Source organism: Caretta caretta, chromosome 7, assembly GCF_965140235.1.
Source record: "Caretta caretta isolate rCarCar2 chromosome 7, rCarCar1.hap1, whole genome shotgun sequence".
NCBI classification, from domain to species: domain Eukaryota; kingdom Metazoa; phylum Chordata; order Testudines; family Cheloniidae; genus Caretta; species Caretta caretta.
Genome location: NC_134212.1, coordinates 241410 through 253723, shown reverse-complemented (window position 1 = coordinate 253723; position 12314 = coordinate 241410). Strand labels below are relative to the sequence as shown.

Sequence of the window (12314 nt, the reverse complement as noted above, 5' to 3'; positions counted from 1 at the left end):
CCTGGCCGGAGACCGGGGTCGCGGTATCAGGGTTCTTGGCTGTGATGAAAGGGAATGATGCCTGCAGTCCAGGGACTGGAGGCATTCCACTGCCTGTAGGGGCAATCCCATCACCGGCTTGGTTGTTTGAGCTGGTGTCTTGGCAGGATCTACCATGTAGCCAGGCGTCCACAGTGCTAGTTGGCCTAACTGTTCTTTGGCCGCCAGGCCCACCTCAGGCACAAATGGCCCTGCGATGGGCCAGGACCCTCTACCGCTCCCCAGAGTTGGAGGTAGGTCCCTGGCTGGGCTAGGGGGTCTGACCACAGTGGTACCCCTAAGAGCCTCCACTGCGGGCATGAGGCCTAGCTCAGGCCCTTTGTGCGGTGCCTGCAGACCAGACGACTTAGATCACTTCTTCAGTATTGGCTAGAGGGAATGGTGCTGGGCGGATCCCGGTGCCAATGGTGCACTGCATACCAATGCTGAAGTACCGGGTATGGAGTCTGAGTGAGAGGGCTCTGACGTCGGGCACAGAGCAGTCTCCATAGGGAGGGCCCTTAATCGAATGTCCCACTCTTTTTGAGTTTGGAGATGAAAATTTTTGCAGATCCAGCACTGGTCTTTTCGATGGGACTCCCCCACGCACTTCAGACAACACTCATGAGGGTCACTGATGGGCATTGGCCGGCTGCACTCAGAACATGGCTTAAAGCCTGGGGAGCGGGGCATGCATTGCTCTGGGACTAACTACTAAACTACTACTAAAACACTTAACTAACTAATCACTGACTAAATAACAAACAAGATGAACGATCTGAACACTGAAGAACCGCTAATGCTCTTGCTAAGCAAGACCAGACACTCCAACCAACTGTCATAGGCTGTAAGAAGGAACTGACAGGGCGAAGGGCCACTGGCACCTGGTATACTGCAGCAGGAGAGCGCCAGTCCAGAGGGCACCACAGCTGGCCCTATGGATACTGCTAAGGCAAAAGTCTCCGACAACTGTGCACATGGGCACGCACACCTAAAATGGAATCGACATGAGCAAGCACTCAAAGAAGGCGGCCACCGAGGAGGCCTGCGCCCTAGTTGAGTGGGCGGTTACAATCACCGGTGGAGGCACTGTCACCTGATCATAGCAAAACTGGATGCAGACAGTGATCCAGGATGAAATTCTCTGGGTAGACACCAGACAACCTTTCATCCTACTCACCACGAGGACAAACAGCTGTGTCGACTTACGGAACAGTTTAGTCCTTTCGATGTAAAAGGCTACCGAGTGCAGTCAATGTTCCTCCTCAGACTTATGAAGCTTTGGGAAAAAGATTGGCAAGAATATGTTCTGACTCGTGTGAAACTGCAAAACAACCTTGGGCAGGAAAGCTGGGTGCGGCCACAGCTGGACCTTGTCCTCAAAAAACAGCGTACAGGGTGGCTCCAAAGTAAGTGCCCTAATCTCAGAGACCCTATGGGCAGATGTTATCACCACTAGGAATGACACCTTGAGGGGAGAACAGAAAAGGGAACAAGAAGGTAATGGCTCGTAGTGGTGCCCATGAGCCATGCCAGCACTAGATTCAGGTACCAAGGAGGGACAGGGTCCCAGACATGGGGAAAGAGTCGCTTCAGATCTTTTAGAAACCGGATCGTCATGTGGGCGAAGACCAACCTGCCCTGAAATGGAGTGTGAAAGGCTGATATAGAGGCCAAGTGGACCTTAATTTATGAAAGGGACAAGCCCTAGAGATTGAGATGTAGAAGGTAGTCCAAGATTAACTGAAGCGAGGCCTGCTCAGGCCTAATACCTTGGTCTGAGGCCCAGCACATGAACCATTTCCATTTGGCCAGGTAGGCTGCCCTGGTGGAGGGCTTTCTGCTGCCCAACAAGACACAGGCCGAGCACTCCTGCTCTGCTGCATTCAGCCATGCAGCAGACAAGCCATCAGGTGCAGTGCTGCCAGGTTCAGGTGCAGGAGACTGCCGTGGTTCTGGGACAACAGATCCGACCAGAGGGGCAGCTACAGCATGGTGTCACCAAGAGGTCCAGCAGTGTGCGGAACCAGTGTCGGCGATGCCAAGCCGGGGCTAACAAGATCACCTTCGCCTTGTCCTGTTTGATCTTCAGGAGGACTCTGGATTAATGGCACTGCTGGGAAGACATATATCAGAGCCCCCAACCACTGGAGTAAGAAGGCATCTGACAAAGAGCCCCTGTCGATTCCCCAAATCAAGCAGAACACATGGCATTTCCTGTTCTAGCAAGTCACGAACAAGTCCACTCAGGGAGATTCCCCACTTTCGGAAGATCATGCTGACAACCTCAGGGATGAACCCTCACATAGCTCCAGGGTGCTCAGTGCTGGGTCATGCTTCTTCAACTTCTTCTTAGGCACCAACGAAGGGAAGCGGTGCCTGGTAAAGCCCAGTGTTGGGGGTGCACTACACACCAAGGCTGAAGTACTGGGAGTCGACTCCGGCTGGGACGGCTCCGAGGCTGGATGGAGAGCTGCCTCCATGAGGAGGGCCCCCAAATGGATGTCATGCTCTTTCTGTGTTCTGGGACGAAAGTTCTTATAGATACAACACTTCCTTCAAGCATTTCAGGCAGCTGCTATGGAGCTCACTAACAGGCATAGGCCTGTTGCAGTCGGCGCAGGCCTGTTGCAGTCGGCGCAGGGCTTAAAACCCAGAAACCAAGGGGACAAAGTCCCCGCCGGGACCCTAACTTACTAACTGCAGTGCTTAACAACTACTTCACTAGCTAACTACTGTAAACAAACTATTTACAACAAAAATATGAAGCAAAGGAGAAAAACCAGTGACCGCTTGCTAGGCAAGGGAAAGGTGCTCCGACCAACCACATGAGCGGTAAGAAGGAACCGAAAGGGTGTAGGGCTGGCGGCGCCTAATATACCGACACATGAGCGCACACTCCAGAGGGTGCCACAGCCGACCCTATGGATATCACTAAGGCAAATATCTCCAACAACTGCGCACGTAGGCGTGCACTAACTTAGAATGGTGTGCATGAGCAAGCACTTGAAGAAACCATGATCTTTACCTACAGTGCCTATGCCTCCTCACCATAACATCCTCGCCTAGCCTTCTATGCCCACCACAGGAGTCAAATGACCCCAAGTGCTCACCCAATGCCATTACCATATTTCAACCTTCTAGGTCTCTCAAAGGCAGTCAAAGAAGCTGCTACAGCAGTTAGGGTGCCCAGACAGGGACCTCTAGGGACAGCTGCATGTGCCATCCACTCCAGTCTATTTACAAATCCTCTCCACATGCTACATAGCAGCACACACCCTCCTCATTCCCCTCCAAAACCAGCCTCAAATCTCTCATCCTGGTAGAAACAGCCAACAATCTCTGGGCCAGTATCCCTCTCTCTCCTGTTGCAAAGGCCAGACAGAATACATTAATGTCATCTATAACTCTAGCACCCTCAGCAGGCTAGGATTGTACATGCTACATACCTCATGCTTGCATCTATCTTACTTTCTGTTATTTTGGTTTTCTCCAAGAGGCTTTCTGCAAAGGAGCTGTCCTCAATTCCAGAAGAGCCCACAAAAAGGCAAACGAAGCACTGCCGGTGGGAGTGACAGAGTGCTAAATGAAAGGGCAATGAAGCTAACCTTTTGGATATCATAGGGATGGTAGTGAGATGTGTTACAGGTACGGCATTGTTCTCTGCCACAATCATGGCATTATCACTGTACTATGGCACAGATAAAACTAACCTTCCATTATCTGAAGACTTTATTATTATTACTTGTCTTACAGCAACCTCAGGGATCAGGGCCCTGTTGTGCCAGGTACCATACAAACACAGAACAGAAAGATGGTCTCTGCCCCAAAGAGCTCACAATTTATGTAATTTTTAGTCTTCTCTCCAGTCAGACTAAGAGGATCGTCAACAAAAACCTGGATGAGACTGGATTAAGTGGTAAGTCTGGATAGCTTCTGCCATCTAAATACTTACCTGGTGTAGCTGACACGTGATGTAGCAGAGTGATCGGTTTGCTTCCTCCCCCTCAACATAAGCATCCATCACCACTGTCCTCCCCTCCACAATCAGGACACACTCATAGTCCCATTGCTGATCCTACAGCCAGGATGAGAGAGACAGCTTCACCAGTATCCACTCACATGGCCAAACCTACACACAGAGGCTCCCAGGCATACACCACTATGCTTCCCCATATAACTTCTCCTCCTGTTCCCATCTCAGTGCCCTTTTCCATACCACTCCCTATGCAAGCAACATGCTCCTTGTTCTCATTTGCCAAGCCATCTTTCTCCTGCGTTCTAGTCCCTCCTATACTCTCCCTTCTTCATGATCCCCACATGAGAGGAATCAAATCAAGACCACAAACAATTTAATTCCCAGAAGACAGACACTGTATGCTGGGGAGAGGAGAGGGTTCCTATCAAAAGATTTCTGCCCAGAAGCAGGGCGATTAGAGAAAAGAAGACCAGAGGAAAAGAATTAGAAAAATGAGCCAGGGTATGTGTCAGTCACCAACCATGCTTGTTATGTACAATATACACTTCAACAGAGAAAGGTAACAATTAGTGTGTAACTGAGAGAAATAGGCCACACGTTCTGAAACCTATCAGGTTCCAGCTGCAGTTTGTACATAAGTCTATCATTCCAGAGAGGTTATTGAAGTGGTCTTCGATCTTTGGAGACAAATATGATTGCACCTAAGACAGCAAATGCAGCCCAAAGGAACCAGAGTATTTGAGGATCTGTAAGGCTTAATTTTAACTCTGTTGTAGAAGCTTCAGATGTGGAATAGCCACCCGGACATTTTAGTACATCAGGAGAAGGGGACAGGATAAGGAAAAATGGAAGAACTACGCTCAGCTTTTGAGGTTTAAAATGGAATGAGAAGAGACTCAGCAGGGACCCACCCTGGATACGCAGCCCCCACATTCAGGAAAGATGCAGTTTGAGGATAATCTCACTGTTGCAGCCAAACCCTGACTCCCTCCTCCTCTAAAGGAGAAAGTGCCTAATTCCCCCTCACCAGCCACTGAAGTCCCCCAGATATCTCCTTAGCCAGAGATGAGGTTCAAATCCCCATCTTGTTACCAAAACAATCCTGGAGTTTGCCAGATTGCACCTATGACAGCACCTCAGCAGTGTAGGAATCTCGGTGCTTCAGCGAGGTGTCCTTAAATTTGACGTATTTAGGAACCGCGGTGCCAGAGGCTGCCCACAGGGTGCCATGCTGCAAGCAAACCTCTTCTCAGTGCTAATGGGAAACATACCTGATACAGATTGAAGTTTTTCCCCAGCAGGGTTATCTTCTGCTTCACGTTGACTGGGAGCAGAGAGGATCCCTGAATGCCCTGCACACAGGGACAGGCTCCAGGACCCCAGCTAAACTCCTCATTCTGAAAAACAAACACCCATAAAGAGCACCCACGGTGCAGGGAGCTGAGTTTGACTGGAGCAATTAACAGAGGCAAATACAGGAATGAAATCTCATCCTAAGAGAAGGGGAAGCTGGGCGCACTGGGTATGTTTATACTTGGAGCAAGATTCCCAGCTTGCTTAGACAAACTCGCACTCATTGAGTTAGCATGCTGAGAACTACAGTAGAGCTGGGGTAGCTCAGACAGTGGTGGCATGGGCTCGCCATGCCGAAGACGTAGCAACAGGCTCAGACAGGTTTGTACTAAGCATGGCTAGCCCGTAGCTTCCTTGGTCCTGTCCATGCTACTGCACCCATACGACTCTTTTTAGCAACCTAGCTCAATGGCAGCTACAGCGACTATGTGCATGCAGGCTGGGAATCACACCCCAGCTCATAGTGTAGACCCAGCCATTTACTACAGGGGTAAGGAGAGCAATGTAAGACCCCGAAGACAGCGAGCAGGAGAAAGCAGACACTACGCAAGCCCTAGGAATGGTGTACCAGGAAACCCCTCGGTGGGACATTGTGTAGCTTCCAGGTAAATGGCCACATTACAACACCAAAGACCCCTTCCTTCCTCAGGCTGCGATTTCCCACTCTGAACACATCACCATCCTTTGGCTCCTCCTCCTCCTCCTCCAGGAGACCCCATCTTCCTTCCTGTAATGTTATGTCTCCCAATTCAGTGACCTGCACCTGAATGTCAAAGTAGATCATAGCTCTAACAGTAGGTCTGAGAGCTGCATCAGACTCACCAACTCCAAAAATCCAGGGGCATCATACTGATAGTCAAAACCAGGGTGCAGGATTCTGGGGAAATCAGGGCCATCCCTCTCTGAAGAGTCTCCATCGCCTGAGAGAAGAGTGGAAGCAGAGAAGGGTGACGTATCATTCTCGGTCTGCAGTGAATCCATCCAATCCTCTGTATCCTTGAGCTCTGTGCCTTCCCCAAGTAGCCAGTCAGGAAGGACTGAAGATGGGACCTCAGAGGGAGGTAGTTCTGTCTCTAGGTCTCCTGGGAAATCAGCAGAGGAGGCGGTGGCATTTGAATTTTGATTGGGGGTGAAAGGAGATGGGATGGCAGATGTGGATGCCTCAGAGGTTGGTAAAGAAGTAGTGGGAGACCATGTGGAATTTGTGATGTCAGGGGGAGGGGTTAATGCTGTCACAACTGGCTGCAGAGTATTGAAGGCAGCAGTCGTGTGTGGGTCAGTGAACCACGCTTCTGGGGCTGGTTCAGAGGTAGGCAGAGCTGTATGGTCTGCAGTCTCTGCTGGGCTGGTAGTGACAGATGCTACAGTAGGATTTGTGGCAAGGCTGGTAGTAGCGGGCTTGTCTGTTAGGGGTAGCACCGTAGATTCAGTGGTGGTCTTGAGAAAGGTGAGAATGGCTGTAGTTGGAGTTGCTGTGTGTGTGTGGCTAAAGGTCCCTGTGGGATAAGCAGTCATGGCAGAGACTGCAGGCAGAGTGGTGGGGACTGACTCTGTGATGGGAGTGTGGGTCACCACCATAGTGACTGAGGGAGTGATAGGTTTGGTGGCCCCAGTGAGTGTGTTGGTGAAGGTCATGGTAGTGGAAGCAGCTGAAGAAAGAAATGGACTTGAGGTTGGAATTTGTGTCTGAGGGGAGCCATTGAGATGGGGGCAGAGAGAGAGAATCACAGAGAGAACATGAAAACAGCAACATGTGAGAGAAAGACACAAGCAAAAAACAATAGTCAGTCAGATTCCATGGCAAAAGGGAATTCCTAGGAGGCAATTTGACCTTTCTGAGACTTCTACCGAGAGAGAGATAAGCCTCTCACACTGGTTGGCTTCACTGAGCACAGGGAATAAAGGCGAATACTGTACATCCTAGAGAGAGATCCTGAGGGGCTGAAACTCTCAGAGTATGAAGGATTAGCTCAACTGTCAGCTTCTCCTCTTGCAAAGCTTTATCCATCCTTCACCAAGAGACCCCTGTTCCTTCCAGCTGGTGCTCCCTGCTTATCTTCTTCACACTGCAATGTGCTCCAGCCTGACACACTTCTCCCCAGGCCAATTCTCTCTTGCTCCCTGCCTGCCTTCCTACAATCAGTTCCCTGGTAGTTTCCTCCCAGCTTCCTGATGCTTCCCAGCTTCCCCAGATACCTCACATCAAGATCGTAGGCTGGGCACGAGGGAGAGTTTCTGGATGAGTTATGACTCACTCTGAATAAGAGGCCTGTCCTGCCTCACTGCCCTGCTGCTGGAAACCTTTCCTCAGCCCCCACCCCACAATACCTGTGAAAGCTCTACAAAGCAGCCAGGCTCTGAGGGTTCAGGAGCCCCACTTTAGTATCAGAAGGGGACACATACTCCTCTTAACACTCTCAGCCCCTACAGCAGCAAGATGGCTGCCATCTTAATCTAAGTAAAAACCTAATCTTTCTGGACTTCAGTGGCATTCTTAGCAGATGGGATCTATGAACGAGACAAACCCTCTCATTGTAGATAATGGTCCCCTCTTCACAAGTTGCTTTGTGGGTGCAGAGGTGTTGGTGGATACACCAGTTACATCCCCACTGACTGCTCACACATCCCTGACACCTGAAACAACAGTACAAGATTAGCCTCTGAGGAGGTCCAATAGACAAATAGGAATGGCCAAAGCCTTTAGACAGGAAACCAACATGTACTCACGGTGCTGACTTCCACTGCAAGGCTACTGCGGCACAGTCATAGAAAGAGAAATCCACGGAAGCAATAAAGACATCATGGAAACGCACCACTAGCTTTAAAGTTATGTGCTCTGAAAAGGGAAATAAAAATGGCACCTCTAAAATAATGGAGCTGTGACAGGTATACATGCTGCAGTATTATTAGACAGACAGACATATGGTACGCTTTATAGAGGGACACACTGTCTCCATAGATTAGTTGGGAAATAAGCCTCCCAGCACAAGCCCGATTTTCACCCTCCCTTAACTTAATTAAAACCAAACCAATGGAAATTATAATTTTATACATGTCACATCCTACCATCACATAGAGAAGTTTATTTAGTGTACAAACTATGAGGTAAATCAGGAAAGGTGCTTACAAGCCCTTTGGATACAAATTTGTTGGAGACTTGAGAATTTTTGTCTGGCCTGATTTCAGGTATCCTTTTACCTACAAACCCTAAGAGGGTCTCATTCTCTTTGTCTCCAGGAGTATTAGAGCATTTTCACTGTTTTCTTGCAGATTTGATGGCTGAAGAAATATTCACACTTGGTATCTAAGACACAGCCAATGCGTCATACAGAGGCATGTAATACAGACTGTTTTTATGAGTTGTTTCCAGTGTTGTTGTAGATGTGTTGGTCCCAGGATATTAGACACACAAGGTGGGGGGTAGTATCTTTTATTGGACAAACTTCTGTTGTTGAAAGAGACAAGTTTCCAAGCTCTGTGTAATCTCGAAAGCCTTTCCCTCTCACCAGCAGAAACTGGTCTGATACAAGATATTACCTTACACACCTTGTCTTTCTGTTTTTATAAGCACATTTATCATCTTTATTCATAAATACCCACCCACCACGCTGGAGACAGACGCTTGCACTCTGAACAAAAGGGAAAGCCCCACAGCCAGCCGACCTCCAGGCTTTGCCATTCCTCAGGGAGCTGGCCAGACTGCTCACCTACCAAGTGAATAAGCAGTCTGCAGGCTGGGCTGCCCTTCTCCTCATGTCAGTTCAGTCAGTGGTTCACTTCCTCTGTTCCAGGTAGGCTTTAGGTATGTATCCGGATTCAGACAAATACCAAAATCACCTCTATCTCTGCATCTAAGAGAGGGTCAGTATGGCGCAGGCTGGGCTTTTCACAAGAGGACAGAGGTGAAGGGTGCTGTTGAGAAAATATCTGACTAAAAGGTGTGTGAAAACCAATTGTTGCAACCACATGCAGGTCAATCTTGGGCAAGGAAAATCCACCAAAGCCACCAGCCAACACGGTGTTGTCAATTCCTGTGATTTTGTCACAGAGTTCATGATGTTTGGTGTTTTTTAAAAGGTCTAGTGATTTCATGAATGCTGGATTCCAATCCTTAAATACGCCCTGCTCCAAAATGCTCACTATTGCTCATTACTTTTATTGCGGCAGAAGCCAACCTGGTCTCAGCCAAAATGTCCTCCATTTCCCTAGAGTCTTTGCATATGAACACAAGGCTGCACCTAGTGAAGATGGCCACCAATTCTCACTGTTTTCAATTTGAATGAAGCTAGGCTACCTTCAGGGAAGATGGCCACAGCAGTATTGTTGGGGGCTGAAGGCTATAGAGGAATGTGGGGACCAGGAGGAGGTTGCAGGGAAAACTAAAGGATGAAGGGAGTGGCACTGAAGGGGATGTCAGGGAACCATAATGCAAGGAGGGAGACTGAATGGGCAGGAGAATATGGGAAACAGGCAAGAGGCTGAAGAAATCCAGGAGGAGACTAAGGGGGTACAAGGGAATGGAGGGAGGCAGGGGGGAAATGTAGGATAGTTTAACAGGAAAGAAAAGCAAATGTGAGGACAGGTTAATGCTGGGACAGGCTGGGGACAGGAGATTGTGGGGGAGAGGACTATGGACGTGGAGATGAAGATGGGGAAGAGAGTGACAGAAGAGGGGGATAGAAGGGCAACTCCCAGCCTCAGGAACAAGGAGTGAGGAAGGTGAGCTCCCTCCAAGGCCCACACTTCTGCCTCTGCCTTCAGGTTGAGTTGTGACCTTAAGATGTTCACATCTTTGGGACAGTGGCTTCTGCCACACAGTTCAAAAATCAAAAAGCAAATAAGAAACAATACATTTGGGGTTTTTAGAGACATCATGATTTGTAAACCAGCCTTATGATGTTTTTGGATCTGATATAAGCTTACATACTGTAACAGCAGTTTAATTTGCTACTCTCTGCCCAGATGAAAATATGAATCCAGCTCAGGGGTCCTGAAACTACCAAATCCTCCGAACATATGCCAGAGTCACAAAATTATAAATGTTACTAGTTCAATCAATCCAACGCCCCTAGCAACACAGCACTGTTCACTCCAGTGCTGTGTCACTTTCATTTTCAATCACTGCTGTGATGATGTTCCCAAGTGGAGAGGATTCAAAACGCTGATGCAGATCATGGGCAAGAAGTTTAGCCTGATAGTCAGCCTAAATTTTCTTGATTTATTTCCATTCTATTACTCCCGCTGTTACCCCATTTTACCACTTTGAATACTGGTGCACAGGTCCCTAGTTCCCCCTCAGTCTTATCTCAGCCAAGCTGTATACATAAAACCCTTTAAAATGAACCTTTCCAGTCCCCTAATCATTGTAGCTGATCTTCACTGAATTTCAGTTTGTCAGTATCTTTTGGGTCCAGTGATGTCCAGACCTGAACACGGAATTCCAGGTGCTGCCTGAGCTGTGTTGGACGGAAGGACACTGTACCCTCCTTGCTCAGAACATGATACCTCTCCATTCATAAACAAAGGCTGTGTTAGTTTTTTCTGATGCCATATTGCATAGCAGACACATGTCTAATGTGTTGTCCACAGGTTTCAGAGTAACAGCCGTGTTAGTCTGTATTCGCAAAAAGAAAAGGAGGACTTGTTGCACCTTAGAGACCTACCAATTTATTTGAGCATAAGCTTTCGTGAGCTACAGCTCACTTCATCAGATGCATATTGTGGAAAGTGTAGAAGATCTTTTTATACACACAAAGCATGAAAAAATACCTCCCCCCACCCCACTCTCCTGCTGGTAATAGCTTATCTAAAGTGACCACTCTCCTTACAATGACAGGTTTCAGAGGAACAGCCGTGTTAGTCTGTATTCGCAAAAAGAAAAGGAGTACTTGTGGCACCTTAGAGACTAACCCTCACGAAAGCTCATGCTCAAATAAATTGGTTAGTCTCTAAGGTGCCACAAGTACTCCTTTTCTCCTTACAATGTGTATGATAATCAAGGTTACAACTACAATACCCACCTGCGGAAGTGAAGAAACAGATTGACAGAGCTAGAAGAGTTCCCAGAAGTAACCTACTACAGGACAGACCTAACAAAGAACATAACAGAACGCCACTAGCCGTCACCTTCAGCCCCCAACTAAAACCCCTCCAACGTATTAAGGATCTACAACCTATCCTGAAGGATGACCCAACACTCTCACAAATCTTGGGAGACAGGCCAGTCCTTGCCTACAGACAGCCCCTCAACCTGAAGCAAATACTCACTAGCAACCACATACCACACAACAGAACCACTAACCCAGGAACCTATCCTTGCAACAAAGCCCGTTGCCAACTGTGCCCACATATCTATTCAGGGGAAACCATCACAGGGCCTAATCACATCAGCCACACTATCAGAGGCTCGTTCACCTGCACATCCACCAATGTGATATATGCTATCATGTGCCAGCAATGCCCCTCTGCCATGTACATTGGTCAAACTGGACAGTCTCTACGTAAAAGAATAAATGGACACAAATCAGACGTCAAGAATTATAACATTCAAAAACCAGTTGGAGAACACTTCAATCTCTTTGGTCACTCAATTACAGACATGAAAGTTGCGATATTACAACAAAAAAACTTCAAATCCAGACTCCAGCGAGAGACTGCTGAATTGGAATTCATTTGCAAATTGGATACAATTAACTTAGGCTTGAATAGAGACTGGGAGTGGCTAAGTCATTATGCAAGGTAACCTATTTCCCCTTGTTTTTTCCTACCCCCCCCACCCCCCCAGACGTTCTTGTTAAACCCTGGATTTGTGCTGGAAATGGCCCACCTTGATTATCATACACATTGTAAGGAGAGTGGTCACTTTAGATAAGCTATTACCAACAGGAGAGTGGGGTGGGGGGAGGTATTTTTTCATGCTTTGTGTGTATAAAAAGATCTTCTACACTTTCCACAGTATGCATCT

General features: G+C 48.1%; 1 protein-coding gene across 15 annotated transcripts in view; it reads right to left on the bottom strand.

The window, feature by feature from the left end:
• PLXNB1 (plexin B1) overlaps positions 1 to 12314 on the bottom strand; it is a 210951-nt gene that overhangs the window by 61851 nt on the left and 136786 nt on the right. For 14 of the 15 annotated variants that reach the window (XR_012669163.1, XM_075130149.1, XM_075130148.1 and 11 more), the window contains 5 exons: positions 8078 to 8186; positions 7876 to 7984; positions 6173 to 7036; positions 5269 to 5394; positions 3974 to 4096 (listed from right to left, as the gene is read on the bottom strand). Coding sequence is in view for 14 of the 15 variants with exons in the window: in XM_075130149.1 (XP_074986250.1) it covers positions 3974 to 4096; positions 5269 to 5394; positions 6173 to 7036; positions 7876 to 7984; positions 8078 to 8186 (1331 nt within the window). In the remaining variant the exon portion in view is untranslated. The remainder of the gene's footprint in view (positions 1 to 3973; positions 4097 to 5268; positions 5395 to 6172; positions 7037 to 7875; positions 7985 to 8077; positions 8187 to 12314) is intronic. The other variant, XM_075130154.1, reaches the window with a different exon arrangement.